The sequence below is a fragment of the Saccopteryx leptura genome, chromosome 3, assembly GCF_036850995.1.
Source record: "Saccopteryx leptura isolate mSacLep1 chromosome 3, mSacLep1_pri_phased_curated, whole genome shotgun sequence".
Taxonomy (NCBI): domain Eukaryota; kingdom Metazoa; phylum Chordata; class Mammalia; order Chiroptera; family Emballonuridae; genus Saccopteryx; species Saccopteryx leptura.
The window spans coordinates 199,109,287-199,132,646 of NC_089505.1; the positions used below are offsets into that span (position 1 = coordinate 199,109,287).

At 35.5% G+C, this 23,360-nt stretch overlaps 1 protein-coding gene across 7 annotated transcripts in view; it reads left to right on the forward strand.

Annotated features, from left to right (window-relative positions):
- The window catches only part of CDKAL1 (CDK5 regulatory subunit associated protein 1 like 1), an 875,166-nt gene that overhangs the window by 374,881 nt on the left and 476,925 nt on the right, over positions 1-23,360 (forward strand). For all 7 annotated transcript variants that reach the window (XR_010750305.1, XM_066377142.1, XM_066377141.1 and 4 more), the window contains one exon: positions 16,320-16,423. Coding sequence is in view for 6 of the 7 variants with exons in the window: in XM_066377142.1 (XP_066233239.1) it covers positions 16,320-16,423 (104 nt within the window). In the remaining variant the exon portion in view is untranslated. The remainder of the gene's footprint in view (positions 1-16,319; positions 16,424-23,360) is intronic.

The following is a 23,360-nucleotide window of genomic DNA, read 5'->3' on the forward strand; positions in this document are numbered from 1 at the left end:
TGTCTTGACCCTGCTTTATGTATTACTCTTCTAAAGGTAAAGGCAGGGTTATATTTTATTTAGATTATAATGTTCATTAGAATTATAGCTCTCAAATTTGGAGACTTTGTTGTTGAAATTAAAATAGTAGGTAATTGCATACATGATTAGGCACCACTCACTATTCCATTCCAATTTAAAACACCTCCTCTCTCTCCATTTGTAACTATATCATCATTCTACTCAAATGATTTATTTTCCCACAGAGGTTAGAAAATTATCTGAATTTGGCTTTCTACTATAGTTTCGACATAATTGAAATAAAAGATTTTTTTTCTTTTCCCAGGATGTTTGACCAGTGTTTGAACAATACCTTTTATCCCCGGCACCAAAATATGGTACCTGTTATATGTTACAGAATTAGCTTAAGCCAGTGTTTCCTGTGTGATTTTACCCCAGGAGACGGCAGCCTCCACAATCACCAAGCAAACAAAAACAATAGTTCTTCTCACTAACACTCTTTTACTTTTAAACTAGAGTCAGGTTTTATTGGTTAGTATATTTAGCATGTGGTTAGTCAAACCTTTAGGAGATTAACCCTTTAATAAGTCTTTAGGTTAATAACAGATCTAAGTGTTAACCGTGAAGGCACAGGAAGTACGTAAATATTATTTCTAATATTACCATTATATAAATGTGGCTTCAGTTCAGGCATATAATATGCCTTGGTTACATTCTTACATGTAGGTCCTAATTCAGTAATTTTGGTGAAGGAGTCAGGGATCGGTACCCGAAAACAAACAAAAAGGCAAATTCCAGAACATAGAGAACCTTTAGGAGTAGAGGTAGGGAAACTGTGTGTGTGTATGGATGAAAGTATAAATCTACTTGGTTATGTTGTTTTTTAAAGGATATTACTGTGTTTCAAACCTTGCAGTGTGTATTGACAATATGTTTTACATGGCAGAATTATATATTAAAAGATTAAATTATGTATATTTGCATACATATGGTTTATACCACAGTAGGAAATAGATAGTTGCCTTCAGAGGTCCTGTTTCTTTTTCAGCGTGGATATTTATGAGTTAATTTGAATCTGTAGCACAAAGTCACTTTGTCTGGGGTCTCCAGCTCCAATGGCCAATCAAGTGTTTTTGTATTACTAGCAACTATTATTTGGTGATTGTATGCCGCTATCTTCACTGCAGTCTTTGAAAGGTCTAAATAATAGGTTAGCCTTCATTTTTTGTACCACTTTCATTGTTTTATAAAACTAAAAATAACAATGTAGATGAAATAGAAGAACATTTTTAGAAAAGTATGTGTTTTATGGCTGACAGTTTCAGCATCTTTCACCATGCTAGTTTGGTAAACACATTCAGAAAGAGTTGTTATTGTTGCTGTTGCTGTGGGACTTTGTCTCCCAAGCAGTAAACCACTAGCTATAAATAGTACATTTTGAAAACCCAACTGTAATTATTATTACTTATTAATTATATTTTGTCTATGTCCCTGTCAATTGGTGTGTTACCTGATTTAGGCTAATATTCAGTCAAAGCTATTTTCTTTCTATTTTTACCTGTACATCTTCAATTCTACAGATTATAGAAATATAGAAATGTTAGGAAATGGTTAGATGTTATGGAATCATCTGCAGCAGTAATTTATGTAGAATTTGATGGATTTTTGCTGTTCTCTGGTGAAATGAGAAATATGGGAAATACAGAGTGAGTTTTTCCTGAAGCTACATGTGTGGTCTTTCATAATAATGCTTTTGTGTGTGTTAAAATAAGCATTTAAAAAAAAAAAATGACAGTACAGGATAGTTTAACTTTTTTAAAAATGAAAAGTTGGCATTCTATTTAGTGGTCAGTTTTAAGTATGTACATTTTAAATTTATTGCTCTGTGACATCTCAGAGTCTGGGAACTACTGATGGGATATGTACACAGTTATATTGAAAATGGATATTCTTGATGGATAGTCTATTTGGCATGATGTACACAGTGTATTGTTTATATCCTATGTGGAGTCCCTGGCTTAATAGTTTTAGTTTCCTAGCTTTAGTGTCCTGTTCTCAGCTGCCTGACCTTGAAGACAAGAGTTGGTGCTCTTGCCTGGCAAATTCATATTATCACCCTGTGCCTTTGTCATTCCTTATTGCTTTTTTCTCTGTCTTGTTGTGTCTTACTGGACTTTTCCCTAAGCAGTTACAATTGTAATTGCCAGCCCATCTTTCTGCTTAGCACTGCTCCTGGCTCTGTAACCAAGTATTGGCTTGACATCTGGTCTGGTCCATTATGAAAGAGCTTTGACTATTTATTGATATTCTAATACAGGGGTCGGGAACCTTTTTGGCTGAGAGAGCCATGAATGCCACATATTTAAAATGTAATTCCGTGAGAGCCATACAATGACCCATGTACGTTACACATTATCCAATAAAAATTTGGTGTTGTCCCGGAGGACAGCTGTGATTGGCTCCAGCCACCCACAACCATGAACATGAGCGGTAGGAAATGAATGGATTGTAATACATGAGAATGTTTTATATTGTTGACGTTATTATTTTTTTTATTAAAGATTTGTCTGCGGCCAGATGCAGCCATCAAAAGAACCACATCTGGGTCACGAGCCATAGATTCCCGACCCCTGTTCTAACAGTATACAAGGCACTGTGTTAGATGTTATAGCAGATAGTAAGATATATACCTATTTTTCAAATAAACTGTAATCTACTAAGAATATTAACCATGCAAATAATTGCATATTCTTTTCTTATACTTTTAAAAGTTTTGGTAAGATGAACATAAAAAAGTTGACATTTTAACCATTTGTAAGTATACAGTTCAGTGGTATTAAATGGAGTACATTAACATTGTTAGGCAACCATTACCAACATTAATTCCCGTAAGTCTTTTTATCTTGTAAAACTGAAACTATCTACCCACTAAACAATAACTTTTCATTTACTACTCCCCCAAACCCATGGTAGCCATCATTCTACTTTCTGTCTCTGAATTGAACTACTACAAATACCTCGTAGAAGTGGAGTTATGCAGTGTTTGTCTTTTCCTAACTGGCATATTTCACTTAGCTTATTGTCCTCAAAGTTCCATCATTTTGTAGCATGTTACAGAATTTTCTTCATTTTAAAGGCTGAATGATATTCCACTGATTTTGCTTATCTGTTCATTTATTTATAGAGACTGGGATTGATTCCACATTTTAAATAGTTTCTATAATGCTACTGTTACTGTGAATAGGAATGTACAATCTCTTCAAGACACCACTTTCAATTCTTTTGTTTATATATATAGAAGTGGGATTGATGGGTCATGTTGCAGTTTTACTTTCAATTATTTGAGGAAGCACCATACTATTTTCTGCAGTTGCTATATACCATTTTATATACCCACCAGCAGTGCACATATTCACCAATACTTGCTGTTTTCTTTTTTTTTTTTTTAATAGTCACCATCCAACTAGGTATGAGGTAGTATCTGGTTGTAGTCTTGATTTGTATTTTCTTAATTTAATAATGCTGTTGAATATGTTTTTACATGCCTATTAACTATTCATATATCTTCTTTGGAGAGATGTCTTATTCAAGTCTTTTACCCAATTTGAGTCTGGTTGTTGGTTTTTTTGTTGGTGAGTTTTGCAGTCTCTGTATATTCTTGATATCACCCCTTATCAGATACATGATTTGCATATATTATCTGATTCTGTGGGTTGCCTTTTTACTGTATTTGATAATGCCTTTTGATGTAAAAAAAAAAACAACTAAAAATCTTTCCTGAGGTCCATTTTATTTGCTTTTTTTGTTTTCTTAGCATTTGGTGTAATATCCAATAAATTATTACCAAGTCCAGTGTCATGAAAAGTTTGTCCTGTTTTATTATTTCAGATCTTACATATAGAGTCTTGATTTATTTTGAGTTACTTTTTATGTATGGTGTTAGATAAAGGCCACATTTTATTCTTTTGCATGCGAATATACAGTTTTCCAGCACTTTTTGTTAATGACTCTCCTTATCTTGTTGAATGATCGTGGCACCCTTGTCAAAATCATTTCACCCCATATGTTTTAGGGTTCTCCATTTCATTCCATTGACTTATATGTCTATTTAGGCCATTACCACACTGTTTTTTATTAAGGTAGCTTTGTAGAAAACTTTGAAATTAGGAAATATGAGTCCTTGAGAGTTTTTTTCCCCCCCAATATTGTTTTGGCTATTTGAATCCCTTCAGATTTCATATCAATTTTAGGATGTGCTTTTCTATTTATGTAAGAAACATATTGGGGGGAAGACAAGATGGTGCTGGAGTAGGCGGACATACCAACATCCACCTCCCAGAACCAAAGTGGATTACAAACTAATTTTAAGAACTATCATCTGGAAAAACCAACTTCGGACTAAACTAAGAGGACTCTTCAACCCAGGAACACTGAAGAAGCCACACCAAGACTGGTAGGAAAAGTGGAAACGTGGAGAGGGCTGCCCAGCTCCCCAGAGCCAACGGCAGCCAGGAGAGACTCACGAGGCAGGAAGTGAGTTTAGCAGAGAGTGGAGGGTCCTGAGTCCCAGGAACAAACCCCCAACCTGTAGCCACAGAGCCTAGAAGAGGTGTATGGACAGTATTTAGCTGGAAACAAGACAGGATACTGTTTGTGAGAAAGAGACTGATTTCTCAGACCTAGTATTCTTCTTAAAGGGAAATAGTAGAACACCTCTCTCACAACCACTCACCCGGGGCTCTGGGTGACGGGGTGAGAGGACAGTACTGGAGTAGCAAGAAGAAAGTGTAATCTAGGAGGCACAGGGAGAAACCTTTTGGGAGACAGCCACCCTAACCCCTGGGATGAGTTCCCCCCCAAATCTGAAGTGAATATTTCCCCTGGAAACAGCAATACCAGCAAAGGGAAGCAGGACACCAGCCAAACAAGCTCTCCCGCAGCAATCAGAGCAGAGTTGCTTAGAAGGAGGGAGCTCTCAGGACTACAGTAGTGAGTATTAGGGTCTGAGCTGCAGCGCCCCCATCCACATGGCTGAGGGCTTGTCCGAGGGCGGATGGTGGTGGAACGTGGAAGCACGGTTCTGTCGGCAAGGGCGGAAGTTGGCTGGCCACCACTGGGCCCAGGTGTGAGCTCAGTTTTGCCCGGCTGGGGAGGAGGGGGCATGCAAAAGTGGTCAAACCCAGCTGCGGGCAGCCTGCAATCCAGCCTGCAAGAGGAGGGTGGGAACCCTGGAAGGGGTGGAGACTAGCCCTTGAGCAAGGGCTCAGGGGCACATCATCACCCTGCCTGCGGAACCTAGGCTTGTGGGCTAACTTGGGAGCTGGCTCCTCCCGTGGGGGTGGAGCCAAAAACCTAGAACAGACAAAGTCCCACTACTGAGCCTGGGCACGCAGTCCTGCCCAGCCTGTGGAGCCAAGCTTGCAGCCGTCTCACAAGCGGGTTCCTCCTGCAAGGACGGGCTAAAGCTCGGACACAGGCGGAGACCCACAGCTGAGCAAAGCTGCTTACCCTCTTCCCTCAGGGCCAAATATAATGCCACCTACCGGGGTGGGGCAAAGGCGAAGGCCACCAAGGCTTGTACACCCGAGCACGTGATCATAGCCACTCCCGTGAAGGAGAGGCAGAAACCACAGCAACAGCCTCAGTGGGCAGGCACTGTCAACGCCCATACCTGAATGCCCTAGGCAGCAACAGCAGAGAAGGTGGCGGGCCTGCAGACAGACCATACCTAGGGAACAGAGGCCACACCCAGGGTACTCCAGTGGCCAAAATATTCCTTTACCCATGAAAATGAGAAGGCAGAGAAATGCAACACAAATGAATCAAGAGAAATCCCCAGAAAAGAACCTTAATGAATCAGATATAATCAAATTACTAGATGCAGAGTTTAAAATAATGATTGTTAGGATTCTTAAAAATATTAGAACAACAATAGATTGTCATTACGAACACCTAAATAAAAAGATAGCAAATATAAAGGACATTGAAATAATAAAAAAGAATCAGTCAGAAATGAGAAATACAATATCAGAAATGAAGAACACAATAGAAGGAATTAAAAGCAGGATGGATGAAGCTGAGAATCGAATCAGCGAGTTAGAGGACAAGATAAATAAAGGAACGGAAGCAGAGCAGAAAAAAGAAAAGAGACTGTAAAAGTCTGAGGAAACTCTAAGAGAGCTCTGTGACAACATGAAGAGAAATAACATCCGCATCATAAGGGTTCCTGAAGAAGAAGAGAAAGAACAACGGATAGAGACTTCGTTCAAGCATATCATAGCTGAAGCCTTCCCTCAATTAAGGCAGAAAACATCTCACATGTTCAAGAAGCACAGAGAACTCCATTAAAGAGAAACCCAAAGAAATCAACACGAAGACAAATCATAATTAAAATACCAAAGCTAAGTGATAAAGAGAAAATATTAAAAGCTGCTAGAGAAAGAAAAAGGCTATCACCTACAAAGGAGACCCCATAAGGATGACTTCCGACTTCTCAACAGAAACACTTGAAGCCAGAAGGGAAAGCAAGAAATATTCAAAGTAATGCAGAAGAAGAACCTACAACCAAGACTACTTTATCTAGCAAGGCTATCGTTTAAAATCGAAGGAGAAATAAAAAGCTTTCCAGACAAAAAAAACAAAAAAAATAAACAACTCAAAGAATTCACTACAAACAAACCAAGGCTGCAAGAAATGCTAAGGGACCTTTTGTAAACAGATCAAAGGAGAAAAAGAATATAGCTAAAGAGAAATACAGTTTTAAAGAATAAAATGGCAATAAACAATTACATATCAATAATAGCCATAAATGTAAATGGATTAAATCATCCGAGCAAAAGACATAGGGTAGCTGCGTGGATAAGAAAACTGTACCCATACATATGCTGTCTACAAGAGACACACCTTAAGACAAAAGATGCACATAGACTGAAGATAAAAGGATGGAAAAAAATATTTCACGCAAATGGAAATGAAAAAAAAGCTGGGGTAGCAATACTTATATCAGACAAAATGGACTTTAAAACAAAGGATATAGTAAGAGATAAATAAGGTCACTACCTAATGATAAAGGGAGCAATCCAACAGGAAGATATAACCATTATAAATATCTATGCACCTAATATAAGAGCAACTAAATATATAAAGCAGACTTTGATGGATTTAAAGGGCGAGATCAATAGCAATACTATAATAGTAGGGGATTTCAATACTCCACTAATATTACTAGATAAATCCTCAAGAAAGAAAATTAACAAAGAAACAGCAGACTTAAAGGACTTACTAGATCAACTCAATTTAATAGATATTTTTAGAACCTTTCACCCTAAAACAGCAGAATATACATTCTTTTCAAGTGCTCATGGTACATACTCTAGAATAGACCACATGTTAGGGCACAAAAACAGTCTCAACAAATTTAAGAAGACTGAAATCATGTCAAGCACTTTCTTTGATCACATTGTCATGAAACTAGTAATCAACCACAACAGAAAAACTGAAAAATACTCAAACACTTGGAAACTAAATAGCATGTATTAAATAACGAATGGGTAAACAATGAGATCAAAGAAGAAATAAAAAAATTCCTAGAAATGAATGATAATGAACATACATCAACTCAAAATTTATGGGACACAGCAAAAGCAATCCTGAGAGGGAAGTTCTTAGCATGGTAGGCGTACGTCAAGAAGCTAGAAAAAGCTCAAATAAACAACTTGACCCTACATCTAAAAGAACTAGAAAAGGAACAACAAGTAAAGCCCAGAGCTAGTAGAAGGAAGGAAATAATAAAGATCAGAGCAGAAATAAATGACATAGAGGCTAAAGAAACAATACAGAGGATCAGTGAAACCAGGAGCTGATTCCTTGAAAAGGTAAACAAGATCGATGAACCTTTAACCAGATTCACCAAGAAAAAAAGAGGACTCAAATAAATAAAATTAGAAACGAGAGTGGAGAAATAACAACTGACACAACAGAAATAAAAAATATTGTAAGAAAATACTATGAAGAACTATACGCCAAAAAACTAGACAACCTAGATGAAATGGACAAATTTCTTGAAACATATAATCTTCCAAAAATTAATGTGGAAGAATCAGAAAACCTAAACAGACCAATTACAACAAATGAGATTGAAACAGTTATCAAAAAACTCCCAAAAAAGAAAAGTGCTGGGCCTGATGGCTTCACAAGTGAATTCTACCAAATATTCAAAGAAGAACTAACTCCTATCCTTCTCAAGCTATTTCAAAAAATTCAAGAGGAAGGAAGATTTCCAAGCTCCTTTTATGGGGTGAGTATAATTCTGACTCTAAAATCAGGCAAAGACAACACAAAGAAAGAAAATTATAGGCCAATATCCCTGATGAAGTTAGATACAAAAATCCTCAACAAAATATTATCAAACCGCATCCAGCAATATATGAAAGAAATCATACACCATGATCAAGTGGGATTTATTCTTGGGAGACAAGACTGGTACAATATTCACAAATCAATCAATGTGATTCATCACATAAACAAAAGAAAGGAGAAAAACCACATGATAATTTCAATAGATGCAGAAAAAGCATTTGATAAAGTCCAAGACCCATTCATGATCAAAACTCTCAGCAAAGTGGGAATACAGTGAACATACCTCAACATGATAAAGGCCATCTATGACAAACCCACAGCCAACATCATACTCAATGGGCAAAAATTAAAAGCAATCCCCTTAAGATCAGGAACAAGGCAGGGGTTCCCCCTTTCACCACTCTTATTCAACATAGTTTTGGAAGTCCTAGCCACAGCAATCAGACAATAAAAAGAAATAAAAGGCATCTGAATTGGAAAAGAAGAAGTAAAACTATCATTATTTGCAGATGATATGATATTGTATATAGAAAACCCTAAAGTCTCAGTCAAAAAACTACTAGACCTGATAAATGAATTCAGCAAGGTGGCAGGATATAAAATTAATACTCAGAAATCAGAGGCATTTTTACACACTAACAATGAACTGTCATAAATTAAGGAATCAATCCCCTTTACCATTGCAACCTAAAAAATAAAGTACCTAGGAATACATTTAACCAGGGAGATTAAAGACGTATACTCGGAAAATTATAAAACATTGATAAAAGAAATCAGGGAAGATACAAACAAGTGGAAGCATAAACCGTGCTCATCGTTACGAAGAATAAACATCATTAAAATGTCTGTATTACCCAAAGCAATTTCAAAATTCAATGCAATACCAATTAAAATACCAATGACTTACTTCAAAGATATAGAACACATATTCCAAAAATTTATATGGAACCAAAAGAGAACGCGAATAGCCTCAGCAATCTTGAAAAGGAAGAATAAAGTGGGAGGTATCACACTTCCGGATATCAAGTTATAAGGCCATTGTACTCAAAACAGCCTGGTACTGGCATAAGAACAGTCATATAGATCAATGGAGCAGAACTGAGAACCCAGAAATAAACCCACACCTTTATGGACAACTGATATTTGACAAAGGAGGTAAGAGCATACTTCGGAGTAAAGACAGCCTCTTCAACAAATGGTGTTGGGAAAACTGGACAGCTACCTGCAAAGAAATGAAACTAGACCACCAACTTACACCATTAATAAAAATCAACTCAAAATGGATAAAAGACTTAAATGTAAGCTGTAAAACCATAAGCATCTTAGAAGAAAACATAGGCAGTAAGCTCTCTGACATCTCTCGCAGCAATATATTTGCCGATTTGTCTCCACAGGCAAGTGAAATAAAAGACAGGATAAACTAAAAAGCTTCTGCACAGCTAAAGACAATAAGAACAGAATAAAAAGACAAACTACACAATGGGAGAATATATTTGACAATGCATCCAGTAGGGGATTAATAACCAAAATTTATAAAGAACTTGTAAAACTTAATACCAGGAAGACAATCCAATCCAAAAATGGACAAAAGAAATGAATAGACACTTCTCCAATGAGGACACACAGATGGCCAATAGGCCTATGAAAAAATGCTCAACATCACTAATCATTAGAGAAATGCAAATTAAAACCTCGATGAGATATCACTTCACACCAATCAGAATGGCGCTCATCAACAAAACAACACAGAGTAAGTGCTGGCAAGGATGTGGAGAAAATGAAACCCTCCTGCTCTGCTGGTGGGAATACAGACTGGTGCAGCCACTGTGGAAAACAGTATGGAGATTGCTCAAGAAATTAAAAATTGAACTGCCTTTTGACCCAGCTATCCTACTGTTAGGAATATACCCCAAGAACACCATAGCACTGTTTGAAAAGAAGAAATGCACCCCCATGTTTATGGCAGCATTGTTCACAATAGCAAAGATCTGGAAACAGCCCAAGTGTCCGTCAGTGGACAAGTAGATTAAAAAGCTCTGGTACATATATATAATACTATGGAATACTACTCAGCCATAAGAAATGATGACATCGGATCATTTACAACAACATGGATGGACCTTGATAATATTATACTGAGCAAAATAAGTAAATCAGAAATAACTAAGAACTATATGATTCATTACGTAGGTGGGACATAAAAATGAGACTCAGAGACATGGACAAGTGTGTGGGGGTTACAGGGTGGGGCGGGGAGAGGGAGGGGGTTGGGGGAGTGGAGGGGCACAAAGAAAACCAGTTAGAAGGTGACGGAATACAATTGGACTTTGGGTGATTGGAATGTAGCATAATCAGATGTCAAAATAACCTAGAGATGTTTTCTCTGAACATATGTACCCTGATTTATCAATGTCACCGCATTAAAATTAAAAAAAAAGAAACATATTGGAATTTTGATGGGTGTCACATTCAAGTTGGATTGCTTTTGGAAATATTGACATTTTTAATAATATTAAGCCTTTTCATCATTGACTATGGAATATGTTTCTATTTATCTCTTCTGCAATTTGAGCAATGCTCTGTAGTTTTTATTGTATAAATCTTTTACCTCTGATTAAGTTGAATTCTACAAGTAAAGTTTTTAATGCTATTATAAATGGAGTTGTGTTTTTTTGTTGTTTCTTTTTTAGTTTTTATATAATTTCTTTTTCAGGCTTTTTTCATGAATTTTATTTTTGTGTCTTGTTACTTTGCTGAATTCTCTTATTAGTTTTAACAGGTTTTTTTCTAAATATGGATTTTCTACATATAAGATCATATCATATGCAAACGGAAATAATTTTACTTTCTTTTAATTTAAATACTTTTTATTTCTTTTGCTTGCCTAATTATTCAGGCTAGATCTTCCAGTACTATGTTGAATGGAAGTGGTGAAAGTGGGCATCTTGGCCTTGTTCCTAATCTCAGAGGAAAAGCCTTTAGTCATTTATCATTGAGTTCACTGTGGCTTTTTTATATATGGTTCTTATTAGGTTAAGAAATAGTTTTTCTATTTCTAGTTTGATTTTCTTTATACTGAACGGCTGTTCAATTTTGTCAAATGCTTTTCCTGCATTGATAAGGCTATGTGTTTTTTCCCTTCATTGTATTGATGTGGCATATTATATTGATCGATTTTTATATTTTGAACCAACCATCCTTGCATTCTAAGAGTACATCTCACTTAATAATGATGTATAATTCTTTTATTATCTTGCTGCACTCTGTTTGCATGTATTTTTCTTTTTGTTTCTTTTGAGAGAAAGAGAGACAGAGAGGAACGTAGAGAGAGAGGGGGGAGGAAAAAGAGTGAAAAGCGTCAACCTGTAGTTGCTTTGACTTTAGTGGTGCATTGATTACTTCTCGTATGTGCCTTAACTGGGTATTGGTTCTCGGGCTCAAGCCCAGCCAGTGTTTCCTTGCTGAAGCCAATGACCTTGGGATTTTCACACCAGCAACCTTTGGGCTCAAGCTGGCAACCTTTGGGATGCCGTGGGTGATTCCCTCCACTTAAGCTGATGAGCCTTAGCTTAGAGCTGATGACCTCCAGGTTTCAAATACCAGTAACCTCTGTGTTCAGGGTCGATGCTGTATTCACTGTGATACAGTGGTCAGGCAATTTGCTAGTGTTTTGTTAAGGATTTTTATATAAGTGTTCAGTAGAGATATTGGTCTGTACTTTTCTATTCTGTATCTGACTTTAGTATTAAGGTAATTCTCCTTTCATAGAATGAGATAGGAATGGAATTTTCTGCTTCAAGTTTCTGTAAAAGTTTGAGAATGTTTAGTATTTGTTTTTCTCTATATGCTTGGTAGAATTCACCATAAAAAAAATAAAATGTCAGTATGGGTGAATTTTTATAAGTCTAACTCTGATTTTTAAATTATTCTAGAACTTGTGATATATAAAGATGATCTTTAAAAGAAAAACAACATGAATATATTAAAACTTTTAGTTTTTATTTGTTTTATGTAGTTCAATAATTACATTTACATATATTATGCATTTAAATCCTTTGAAATAATTCTAATTTGTGAAAATTCATTGTTACTTTATTTGTTTAGTTTTTGTAATTTAAAATTATTCTATCACAGATGCTTTTTAAGATTTCAGTTAAGCTTTTTAATTAATTGCCTAATCTGCCTCTGCTTTTGAGGTTTTTAGTTATTTCTTTGCCTGTGGCCGTATAGCAACCAGTGCAAAGATTAGTGTGGTGAACTAGCTTTATTCTTCTATCACAATGTTTTAGGTCTGTTTGGGATTTTGCATCTTCCTTATAGTTCAGTGGCCATCCTGTTTTTGGTTTTGTCTTTAACTGTCTACCTTCAAAGATCTTTTGTTTTCTGACAGTTGAAGAAACTGGCTCGGTGTTCCTCTTAGACAATTATTTTATTGTTTACAGATAACTGACTCTCTCTATGATGGTTTCTATAATGAATCCCTTTATTTCATTGAAGGCTTGTCATGTTGAAATGATTGGTCATCATAATTTTTAATGATTAAGAAAATTGTTTTAAATCAAATAGCATCAAAAAACTTATTCTTTTCTGATTTTGTAATGCGTATAATTGGGGGTTATAACAAATCTTTTTTCTTTTTAAATGTTAAAAGCAAGGCAGATTTAATGCTTGCTTATTCCTGTTATAACATGCTTGAAAAACTTCAGTGTAGAAATTTTCACTTTATTGAACTAATATAAAATATTTTGGTAACTTACAAGTAAGAGTAAACTCATATAATAAAGAGTTTAGAACTTCAAAAACATATCACATCAACGATCCTAATTAACCTTAAGGGAGCAGTTTAGTGAAGAATTCTTTGAATTTTAATGTAATATTTATACTTACTGGCTTATTTACGTTATTATAAATGTTTCCTAGTGTCACTTTGTTTTATTTAAACTTTTATTTTCGTCCATTTTCATGAGTGATTTTCCACGGGGGATACATTTTCGGTTTTATTAAGTGAGCCAGTGGGAAAATATGATTGTTTTCCATAGTTCATTTAAACCAATCTATCAGTAACATATCTGTTTCATAAAGTTAGGTACACCTGGAACATGATAATGTATAATTCTTTCCTTACAGAATTGTTAAGAACAGTCACATTAAAGAGCTATTGGCCAGCATTTACTGATATTAGTAGGGGCAGAGTCTATTCTAAGTGTTTATTCATTTATGTTATAAATGTTTTAAATACATGTTTTCTGCCGTTCTCCTTTTGTTTTCCTTCCCCTTTTCCAGGATGGTGTCCCTTACAACTGTTATTTTTAAGATACAGCTATAGTCAGAAATAGTAGTAGCTTCTATTAAGATTGTCCACTTAACTTAAGCAGTTCTCCATTGGCCAAAGAACCAGCAGGAGGATGAAAACAGAACTTGTAAACAGCAAGGATGGAGTAACTGGCTTGGGCCAGTGGATGGACAAGAAACCTAGTCTTATCTTTCCATAGAATAGAAGAGAGGAATACTTGTTTAAACCAATAGCTTCATACACAGGATGATGTATATTGGCCAAATCTTTGAATATATAAGTCATGTTTCTTTATATCTCATATCAGATGATTGCTTATCTTATGATTATACCTTATCTACATTTGTGTGTAGCTAGGATATTTGATACACATAGATTCTGGGAGGAAGTTTGGTATGAAAACATCATGGAATTTGAAGTTTGATAGGCCTAGAAACGAATTTCAGCTCTTGAGGTTTGAGTTACTGCCCTTGAGCTAGCTATTTATTTGACCCTCTGGTTTTACAGAGATACAGTTGGCATATAACGCTGCGTAAGTTAAAGTGTACAACATAATGATTTGAGGTATGTATATACTGTTCAGTGTTTACCACAATTAGTTTAGTTAATGTCTGTCACCCCATATAGTTACAATTTTTTTCTCTTATGATCCTTTTAAGATCTTAGTACCATGTTATATGTTACATCCATGGACTTTATTTATCCTGTACATGGACGTTTGTACCTTCAGGCCACCTTTACCTGTTTTCCTATCAACATCCCACAGATCCCACCCTTTGGCAACCACTAATTTGTTCCCTATTTCTATGAGTTCTATTTTCTTTAATATAGTATTTCACTTGTAGGAGAAAACATATAGTATTTACCCTTATTTATCTGACTGACTTAACTAAACATGCCCTGAGGGTCTATCCATATTGTCACAAATGGCAGGATTATCTTTTCTATGGCTGAGTAATATTCTATTGTGTATATACATGCGACACTTTTTTTTTTTTTGTATTTTTCTGGAGTTAGAAGTGGGAAGGCAGTCAGACAGACTCCCACATGTGCCTGTCCGGGATCCATCCAGCATGCCCACCAGGGGGCGATGCTCTGCCCATCTGCGGCGTTGCTCTGTTGCATCCAGAGCCATTCTAGAACCTGAGGCAGAGGCCATAGAGCCATCCTAGTGCCCGGCCAACTTTGCTCCAATGGAGCCTTGGCTTTGGGAGGGGAAGAGAGAGACAGAGAGAAGGGGGAGGAAGGATGGAGAAGCAGATGGGTGGTTCTCCTGTGTGCCCTGACTGGGAATCAAACCCAGGACTTCTACATGCCGGCCCAAAACTCTACCACTGAGCCAACCCTCCAGGGCCTATACGCCACATTTTTAAAATCTATTCATACATCCCCAGACACTTATGTTGCTTCCATATCTTGACTATTGTAATAATGCTCCAGTGAACATATATCCTTTTGATAAATGTTGGTTTTACACTTGTAATTTAAAAATATTATTTAAATAATTTTTTTTATTATAAAGTAAAAGTAACACTGATAATAAAAAAAGTCTATGCCAAAAATAAGGGTCAACAACATTGAAAAACAAAACAAATCTCTTCAGTGATTCAGGTGCTCTAGGATGATAAATTTAAGTAATTAAAAAAATAAGTAGAACCTGACCTGTGGTGGCACAGTGGATAAAGAGTTGACCTGTAATGCTGAGGTCACCAATTCGAAACCCTGCGGTCGCTGGCTCTGAATGGGGATTCATCAGTGCGGGGTTACTGGCTTGAGTGGGAGAATCATCCACACGATCCCCAAGCTTACTAGTTTGAGCCTACTGGTTGCAGGGATGGAAAGCCCAAGGTCACTGGCTGGCGCAAGGGTACACTGGCTTGGCACTGGTCAAGGCATGTATGAGAAGCAATCAATGAACAATCAAAGTGAAAGCAACTACGAGCTGCTCTCTCTCTACCCCCACTCCCTCCAGTCTCTCTCCCTTTAAAAAAAAAGTAGAATGACATTAGCCATGAAATACTAAAAAATAAAATTATTTCCCAATAGTCTTTAGACATAATTGCTATAATGAATAACAAGGTTTTAAAAGATGATTTTACAAATGCTTTAAAATTTCAAAGTGAGAAAAATTAAACATAGGTCATGTTTACATATTTTTTTCTCATTTCAAACAGTACAAAATATCTGAAAATTTGTAAGGGTGTATTTTTTATGAAAATGCTGTGTTGACTGTTATCATGTTAGTTAAAATTTAAATGAATATGCACTTTCATTTATGAATAATATGGTATATATAGGAGATACTAAAATTTTAGTTTTATGACAGTCAGAGAAAGAACAGTGTCTTTAAAGCAATTTGTATCTTGAATTTCTTTGGATTAATCATTATAAGCTTTTTATAAACTTTGTACCACTCAGAATATGTGTATTTGAAGGTAATATTACATGATATGTACAGTCATTCTTGAGTGACTGAAACATAAATAATTGCAATTTTTAGTGCCTGGTAGAAATAAAATAAATATGAAGTATAATAGATACTAGTTTTTTGTATCTTTTATATAAACTGTAAATGTTACTAAAGTAGCACTTTGGTGGGGCCTTTTTTTCATGTTAAATATGCACTATTTTCAAAATTTGAGGCTTTTTATTGCTGTCATTTGAACAGGTGTCTCAATGCTTGTACCTACTGCAAAACTAAACATGCCCGAGGAAATTTGGCCAGTTATCCTATTGACGAACTTGTAGATAGAGCCAAGCAGTCTTTTCAAGGTAAGAGTATCCAGAATTATGTATAATTTTAGTGTTCTTTATAAATTATAGTAGTATTCTAATTTTTTTTTACTTTACATATATGCTTCTTTAGCTTTCTGAAGAGTTTACAAATATTTCAGCTTATCTGATTGAGTCAGTCAATCATTCAGATTATAATATTTACATTACTGTTCTCTAACCACTCTTTCATTTTTTTAAAATTTTAATGACTCTAAGGTAAGTGACATGATTTGAATTTTATCACCTATCTTTTGTTTCCATGGAAAAGACAAAAAAATAAAAATGAAATTCATGACCTTTTGACATGTGTTAAGATTCTTATGGTCTCAGTGATACTTTTCAAGATTTCTGCCTCTTTCTTTGGTCATTTCTGCACCATTAGGAAATAGGGCTGATGAGGGTTTCTCAGAGTTTTTGAAAGAAGAAGGTAGATTTTACTATCAGCCAATAAATATGGTTTATGCACAGGAGTACTGGGCCAGTAAGGAGGGTTATTGATAGAGAGCCTGAAGGAGAGTGACTGTGTGGGTGGCCAGCTACTTCCAAATCATTACTTGCTGGAAAGTGTGATTGTCTAAGTATCTCTCAGCAGGTAGCAAGACTTATCTTTTACATGAGTCACAGTTGTGTTGGTTGACACATAACTGTTTAACCATAAACTTTCTTTTTTGTCTTTGTTTATACTATGTGTATATATATTATCTGTGTGCTTTTACACCCACAATGAGATAATCTGTTGTCTCATAATCTTGTGGGTTAATAGTTATTGGCAACATACTTTTCCTTTTAACAGGTAACTTTGAGTGCTACTTTCAGTATTTCACACCCTAAATCTCAACAAGTATGAGTTCCAAATACATTTATTTAGTCTATGTAAAGCTTTTATCAACATAAATTTGGAATGCTCTTTATAATAGAAAATAATCTTGGTCGATTTATTAACATCCCACAATATTTTTTTTCCTATTTTTATATTCTTTGCTCAGTACCCTCTTCTGTTTCTATTTAACTTGTATTAAGTCAGAAATGAAAGGAAATCCATTGCTCTGGCCGGATAGCTTGGTTGGGTAGAGCCTCACCTGAATTCGCAGAGGTTGCTGATTTGATTTCTGGTCAGGGCACCTACAGGAATGGATTGATGTTTCTGTCTCTCTCTCTTTCTCTCCCTTCCTCTCTCTTTAAAATCAATCAATAAATTACATTTTTTTAAACTTTTTTTTTAAGATTTTTTAAATTTTTTAATTTATTCATTATAGAGGAGAGAGAGAGAGAGAGAGAGAGAGAGAGAGAGAGAAGGGGGGAGGAGCAGGAAGCATCAACTCCCGTATGTGCCCTGACCAGGCAAGCCCAGGGTTTTGAACCGGCAACCTCAGTGTTTCCAGGTTGACGCTCTATCCACTGTGCCACCACAGGTCAGGCCAAATTATATATTTTTTAAAAAGACCCTGGCTGGATCTCTTTCCCTCTCTTCCTCTCTCCCTCTCTCAATCAATGGAAAATTTTAAAAAATAAAAAGATGAAAGGAAACTTTGACTCTTGCTAGTGTTTTAGATTAAGGAAGTTATTTAAGGAAAAGTTTAGGTGGTTGTCTTTTCTACTACAACTACTTTAAGAATTTTTCAGAAAGGGCATAAGTTTTGCACAGAAACCTAATATATTTGAAAAATGATGTCTTTTCTGCCATTCTTACGTGGTGTTTATTGTTTTTTTTTATATATCTGCTGGTTAATGGAGATATTAGAACTATATGATCTATCCATTCAACAATGCAAATTGGATGGCATACAAATAAATGTCTTTGAGGCACTTTTTCAAGTTTATGCATTTCTTGAGACTTGTTTGGAGGTTCTAGCAGGGAACGCAGCTACTCGTATACCCTTGACCGAAGAACGGTCCTCTCCTCTAGCGGGCAAGGTCGTCCTCTTCGACCGAGCGCGCAGCTTTGGGAGGGACGCACATGGAGTGGTGAGGAAGGAAGGGGACACCCGCCTAGCCAGCCAGATCAGCCAAATCAACCCTGGCGATCAATGGGGTGACAGATGTCGCAGCCAGATCGCCCTCACATCCCTTTATGCATTTCTAATTGCAACTACATATAACTTAAAAATCTCATTTTACTCTAAAAATTTATTTGAAAAATATAAAACTGTTAAATCACTGTGTAGGAAGTGAAAGTATTCTCTTGGCTCCCTCATGTCTGTTCTCATCAATAACCTATACTAGCACTTTCATATGACTGCATCATGACTTAGTATGGCCACACTGGTATATCATATGTGACTTGAGGGGGAAAAAAAGGAGTAAACGTAGTTTTTATGAAAATGATTATAGAATTATTCTAAATATATCCAACAGTTAGCTCTCTGATTTATCTAATTACCTTCTGAGCAACAGAGATAAGTGTGTTTCTTCTATCAGACTTTAATTGGTAGTTAACATTGACATATCCTAGTGAGTTGGGTTAGTTAAGGTGAGTGGTTCAAATACTATATGTATTCAGTGACTTACTGAATATTTATAGAGAAAGTATTAGAAGAGGTTTATTTAGTATTACTTTCATCATCATCATCATCATCATCATCATCATCTGTAGATACATATGTGTCTTTTTATTTCCAATCATGGAATGTTTTCAATATGAAGTTTTCCTATTGGCTTGTTATCTATAAATTAGAGTTGCAGGTAGTTGGATTGGTGAGCTCACTTGCTTGATATGTACTACTGTTAATAAAATATTTAGGTCATGACTTTCTAGATAAGTCATTGTATTTAGGAAAATTGTACGTTGTCGAGTATTTGATGCTCCTTTCTGTAGGAGAGTTTGAATTTGGAACAGTGGTCTGCTGCTTACTAGCCACATGATCTGAACAAAGTACCTGACCTCTCTGAGCAATGGCTTTCCCCTCTCCCCACTCTTTTTTTAAGTGAGAGGAGGGGAGATGGTGAGACAGACTGTTGAATGTGCCCTGACCAGGACCCACCTGGCAACCCCTGTCTGGAGCTGATGCTTGACAACCAAGCTATCCTTAGTGCCTGAGGCCGATAAGCTCAGATAAGCCGAGCCACTGACTGAGAAAGGGGAAGAGGGAAAGTAGAGGAAGAGGTAAGGGGAGGGGGAGAGAAGCAGATGGTCACTTCTTTTGTGTGCCCTGACTGGGAATAGAACCCGGGATGTCCGTACACAGGGCCAACACTCTATCCACTGAGTCACTGGCCAGGGTCTATGGCTTTCTTATTACGATGACAGTGTTGTTTCTTAGAATTTGAGATCACTTATGTAAAGTAATTGCCTATGTCTTATTATGAAGTCATGATACTTAAACTGAAAGGATTTCAAGTGAATCCAAAAAGAGAAACTCATTTTTGGGTGAGAATATTGAAACATCTGTAGCAAATGTTAATGACTATAATAAAACAACATATTTTCTTTTGCTTTTAAAATATGTTTTGTGTAAAATGTCTCTATATGTGGAAGCTATTTAGTATGACAATTACCTTTCATTTTCTTAATTTTTGGAAAGCAAATTCATGCTAAGAATGACCTCATAATTCCTTTCTATTATAGGAAATAACAGTCTAGAGCTTACATTTTAAAGACATTGGGTTAGTTTATTATTATTTTTTTTCTGCAAGGACAGTGGATTTTAATGGTCTTATAAAATTTCTGTTGGAGCTTTACAATTATGAAGAATAATTGTGAAGGTAAATATAAGAGAAGAAATAACCTATTTCCTAGTTTTGTGATTTTTACATATGTCGCTTTTTAATAACTCAGGTGTTAGGAATATTGTTTGGGCCATAACCTTTTAAATTCTGCATTATACCATATGATATTCTCTGTTCTACAAAGAATAATGAATAAAAAATATTATTCTTTGAAAGGTTGTGTTATGGTAAAATGTTTAAATATGCTTCTAATAAATTTTAGCACTGTGTTTAAAGGCAGTGGAAATTAAATTTTTCATCCTGAAAATTACATTTGCTTTCTTTCTTTTTGTAAAAATTTTTAATTTCTACATATGTAGAAATAAACACTGATTTTGTAAAAACTCTAAACAAATTGTGGAATGGGGATTAAAACCCAGTTTCTTGTCATGATACAATAAGATCACAATTTCTTTTTGAATAGCATATTTATGAAACATTTTATAATTATAAAAATGTATTTCTTAGCAGCCTAATGAAAGTGAAGAGACTGAGGGCTAACCCAAAGGCAAGGGAGCATCAAGAAGAGATTCATGGAATCATTCTGAGTGTAAAGTGGATTCCCAAAGCAGTAAAAATATGCTGACTATACAGTCAGGTGCCAAACAATGAGAAGGGCAGCTCTTTAACTTTTGAGTGGAAAGCATTCAAGTCAAAATTATTTATATTTTGAAATAGAAACTTTAGTTTACCTTTTACGTGTGTATGTGCGCGCACGCACATGTGTGTATAATTTCTATTTATTTGGTTCCCTGGCTTTTTTTCTTTTTCTCTCCCTGAACTTGTCCCTTTGAGATTTTCTTTGACTATTTTAACCTTCTCAGTGTGCTTATCATTTTTGTAGGTAGTTCTGCATAGGAGTATAATATTTACCAGGTAACTTCTGGGTATCATCGTATTGTTCTAACAGACAATGCGGAATCCGTCTCCCTTAGTTCCTCACCTTCGCTGAGATTGAGGTTTTAACAATTCTGAGGCATAGCAGTGTTTGGGGGCTGAGGTTTGACATGGTTGCATTTTAGATGTCTAGAAAAACATGTCAAGCAGTGACCAGGACTTCGTTGAGGCCAGATGAATTTACAACCTAGTGTTTTCTAGCATATTTGTATTGATTTTTCTCTAGCAGCTAATCAATCAGTTTTAGTTGTGTAAGTGATGGAACAAACCTTTTTAAGTGTGCTCAGTGAGTGGTGTGGAAACAACACCTTTCACTGCTGTCTCTGGAATCAGAATGTAGAGATGATGGATGAGCTGTTTTTATAGTTATTGTGTGCTTTTCTAGTTCTCATTTGTGCTGCTACTTTTTTTCTCTCTTATAAATCTGTAAAATCCCTGCAAAGTAAGTGGCATAAACCACTTAGAGAAAGGTAAATAAATTAAGGTGCAATATTCAAAGCAGGGAGAAAATTTCTTGATGCTTATTGACTTTCATATTAATGTTGGATTTTTAAAAAATGAATTGTTTTATTTCAAGACTTGCAAAGATACCATCTACTGTGTATAAGATTAATTGTGACATGCAACTGGAAAACATTGCTTCCTGCCCTTTTGCAACAGAAAGAATGTGAACAGCATTTGCTTCTCTGATTTATAAACTTCAGATTGTGGAGTTTCATGGTTTACATCAATCCACATTTGAATGATCACCTTTAGCAAGGGTTACTAGATGGTGATTTTGATCTAAGATCAAAAAAGAGACCAATAATTGCATCCTATTAAGTTATAATTAATTTTTATTAATTTATAATTTAAATAAATCCTTTTTATTTCTTTATTTTTTCATTTGTGCTGTGTTCAAATGAAATTGAAAAATCTATTTTTTCTAAAGGATTAATAATGTTAATATACTTTTTTTTTGTACATTGACAATTTCCCAAAAGGATTTCAGGCAGCTTATATTAAATGACTGTATGTAAGAGACCATGAAAATAAAAGCTGTATGAAGTGTTGTATAGTGTTTGGAAAGAGGGAAGATTTAATCAACTGATAAATCCTGGCTCTCCATAAGAATAATGACAGTGTGTTTTATATAATTTGACATAAGTGTGTAAATGAAAGTGTATATTTTATAATGAGAAATTTACATGTTTCTAGACTATAAGCACTAAGAAAAATTTTTATGTAACATTTTCTAAGAGATATTGCATAATAAAATAGGAATGCCTTTAGCTGCTAATATATAGAAATTCAAGACATATTTTCTACATGGCCTTTTCTTCTGTTTATTCTTACAAAACCCCCAAATATAATATTAAAATGTAACTTATAAAAGAATTTTAATGAGAGAGCTAAATAAATGCATGTGATGTATAGAACTTGGTAGGTGGACATGGTATCCAAATAGCTGTTTATCAGATATCCAGCTTAAATAAGCTGTGGTTAATCAGTTTGATTTTGGAGAATGTTAAAGTTATCCAGGCAAAGCAGAGTATACTTTACCTGGCTTTTGTCTATTCAGATCTCTTACTTTCCAAGTCAGTGGTGTTCAAAGCTTTCTTTCAATGAAGTTTGAAAAGTAAAAGCAGAACAACTTGTGGCTAGAGGAGATGTGGCTTCCCATTTAGTGAGCTTTTTCTTATTAACCTCTGAGGCCTTTCTCTAGAACCTTTAGGGTCCAGCCTGAATTGGCTGTTTTAGATTATTTCTCTGATGTATTCCTTATACACATATCTGGGGTGGAAGACACTTTCTTAAAGGACTTGATATTAAATATTTTAGGCTTTATGGACTGTGAGGTCTTTGTTACAACTGATCATTTCTGTCCTTGTGGCATGCAAACAGCCATAGAATTACATAAATGAATGGGAGTGGCTGTGTTTCAATAAAGCTTTACTTACAGTAGGAGTTACAATGAAAGGCTTCAGTGGTCAATTGTGTGGAAAGTTAACTTATGACTCTTTATGGCAGAACTTTCTTCTGTATCTGACATGCTGATTTGGATCATAACTCCATAAGAGAAGGATGCAGTCTTTAGGAACTAATGGTGATCTAGAAAAGATCAGTGTTCTCAGTTTAGCTGTTCATTTTAGTCACTTGGCAATTTTATAAAACCCAAACCAAACTTTTATATCTGTGATCCATTTTTAATAATTACATCACAATTTCTGTGATGGAGGAGTTGGGGGGGGGGTCTGCATTTTTCTAAAATACACTATAGGTAATTCTAATGAATAGCCAGAATTGAAAACTAGAATTGAGAACCACTAGTTTAGATAAATCTTTTGGTTGA